General features: G+C 46.7%; 1 protein-coding gene across 1 annotated transcript; it reads right to left on the bottom strand.

Moving 5' to 3' along the window:
• Positions 1 to 445: 445 nt before the first annotated feature.
• On the bottom strand, positions 446 to 2,191 carry LOC131901171 (igE-binding protein-like). Its single transcript, XM_059252412.1, has one exon. The coding sequence runs from the start codon at positions 2,189 to 2,191 to the stop codon at positions 446 to 448; it is 1,746 nt and encodes a 581-aa protein (XP_059108395.1).
• Between the last annotated feature and the right edge of the window lie 291 nt (positions 2,192 to 2,482).

Raw genomic sequence — 2,482 nt, 5'->3', positions numbered from 1 at the left:
ATATTGGCCAATCCCAAGGCCAATCTTTGCTAGCAATAATACTGCGGTCCGCTCCAGTATCCAGAATTCCCATAAGTTTAATACCATTAACAGTTAGTTGTAATGTAGGTCTCTGATCTAAATCCAGTGATAAAAATGTGAGATCTGTCCCTGATGACCCAAATCCTTTGTCTCCTCTTTCTTTGTCATAAGCTGGGTGGGCACCATGCAGACTGGGGAGTAAAATAAGTTGTGCAATTCTATCCCCTGGGGATATGGCAGTAATTCCTTTTGGTGACTCTACCATAACCTTTACTACTCCTGTGTAGTCAGAGTCAATCACCCCTGGATGAATACGCAATCCTTTCAATAAGGTAGATGATCTCCCTATTAACAGCCCTACTGTTCCTGTGTCAAGGGGGCCTTGAAAAATCAGACTCTATTACTTGTACCCCCATTTGTGGAGTTAGTACCAGTCTGGCGGTGGCACGGAGGTCCAGTCCTGCTGAGCCCGCAGTAGCTCTCCGCGGTGCTTGGGATGGCGAAGGGAGGTCCACTGCTCCGGAGGGGATTCCTGTCTCGGGGTCTCCATTGCCCCATATATTTGAGGGCCCTGGGAGCATGGGCCCCGCTGGCCGTTTTTTGGAAAGCTGTCTACTGCAATGGGTTGTCCATTTATATCTTTAATGGACCGGCATTCATTAGCCCAGTGCCTCCCCTTTCTGCATTTTGGGCAGAGCCCCAGCTGAACATGGCACTGGCTACTTCCTTGTTCCTGTCTACTACCTGCCCCTAGTGGGCAGTTGCGTCTTATATGTCCTCTTTTCCCACACTTAAAACAAGCATCTTGAGTATTGCCTCCTTTTCTCTGGGTAAGCTGAAGGACTGCAGCTGCCAGACCTGCATTGGTCAGTTGTCCTCCTAATTCCCTGCAAGCCTTCATCCAGGCTTCCAAACCCCTGGTCTTATACGGGGTGATAGCGGCCCTGCACTCCTTTGTACACTGCTCATATATTAGCTGCTTTATTAGGGGCATTGCAGCATCTGTGTCCCCAAAAATTCTACCAGAAGCCTCTATCAAGCGAGCCACAAAATCTGAAAAGGGCTCCATGGGACCTCGGAGTATCTTGGTCAAATTGCCACTCACTTTACCTTTGTTAGGCAAAGATTTCCAGGCTCTGATGGCTATTTGATTAATTTGAGTATATACATTAGGAGGGTAGGTAGTTTGTTGATTGGCATATCTACCCAGACCAAGCAACATATCAGCATCCCATTGCAGGCCTGTGTTGTGGTTGGCCGCCACCTGCTCATTAGCAAATTCGATAAAGAAAGCTTTCCAGTCCAAATACTGACCTTGGCTGAGGCAGGCACAGGCAAGATTCATCCAATCTGAGGCAGTCATGCATTGTCTTTGCAGAGTCTCAATTTGAGTAAGTGTAAATGCAGCCGTGACCCCATAACTTTTTACAGACTCCGCTATAGACTTGACAAGTTTAAAATCCAAAGGTTCATGATATCTTTGATTCTGATTATCTACAAAAACAGGACAAGCTACCTGCATTTCTCTCCTAACTTCCCTCCACAGTTGTGGGTGAAGGCTGCTGCTGACCAGCAACGCTCCGGGAGCTGCTGCAGCCTCAGGGTAAGGGGGAGGAGGCGGGGGGATTATGGGCCCACAATCCTGTTTTCTTTTGTTTTTCTTTCTCATCTTGTTTTTAATTCTTACCTTTTGTAATGATCTAAGTAGAGACTCTACCTCCTCCGAACCGAGAGAAGAGTCAGTAGACTCAGGGTCTTCAAGGTCCGATAGGGAGGGATAGAGTCGTGTCTCCTTTCCTATTGTCTTTTTACTGCCCTTGCATTTTACAGACTCCGCCTTCTCAGATCTCTCCTCTTGCAAATGTTCTAAAGCTGCTTGCCCGTTTTCCAAGGCATTGCTGCATCGCTCATTTTCTAAACATCCACGTACTAATTTCCAAACTGGTCTCACCCCCGGTTTCAGGGTCCCCTGTTCTGCTGCAAAGTCCAAATCTCGTCCCAATTTTTCCCAGGAGGACACTGTGAGACTCCCAGAAACAGCAAACCATGGGGCCACAACATCACATTCCTCTAAGAATCTTTGTAAAGTTCCTTTCTTTATCTTTAAGTCTTTTGTTAGAAGCAGCTCGTTGAGAGCAAAAAAAATTGGGTGTGAGGAGGAAGTGCCCATCCTTGTACAACCCTGTTTTTTTAACCTAAGAGGTTTCTCGGAGCCTTTGCCAAACAGCCCCAGTTTTATTACTTTTTTTTTTTTTAACTTTTGCTCTGCACGTCCACGGGGAAGTAACAGTCAAACTAGTCAAACTAGTTTCCTTTCCCATCTGCCTCTTGTCGGCAGCTCTGCGAATATCCAGTCAAACTAGTCAAACTAGTTTCCTTTCCCTTCTGCCTCTTGTCAGCAGCTCTGCGAATATCTGCTCTTGTCGCAGTTCCCCAATTAACCCGGGGACTTACCAGGTAT

This window comes from Peromyscus eremicus, unplaced genomic scaffold, assembly GCF_949786415.1.
Source record: "Peromyscus eremicus unplaced genomic scaffold, PerEre_H2_v1 PerEre#2#chrX_unloc_4, whole genome shotgun sequence".
NCBI lineage: Eukaryota > Metazoa > Chordata > Mammalia > Rodentia > Cricetidae > Peromyscus > Peromyscus eremicus.
This window is presented reverse-complemented; position numbering and strand designations above follow the sequence as displayed.

Excerpts from the sequence above, each read along its gene's own strand:
- LOC131901171 (XM_059252412.1), bottom strand. The coding sequence starts at position 2,191 with ATGGGCACTTCCTCCTCACACCCAATTTTTTTTGCTCTCAACGAGCTG.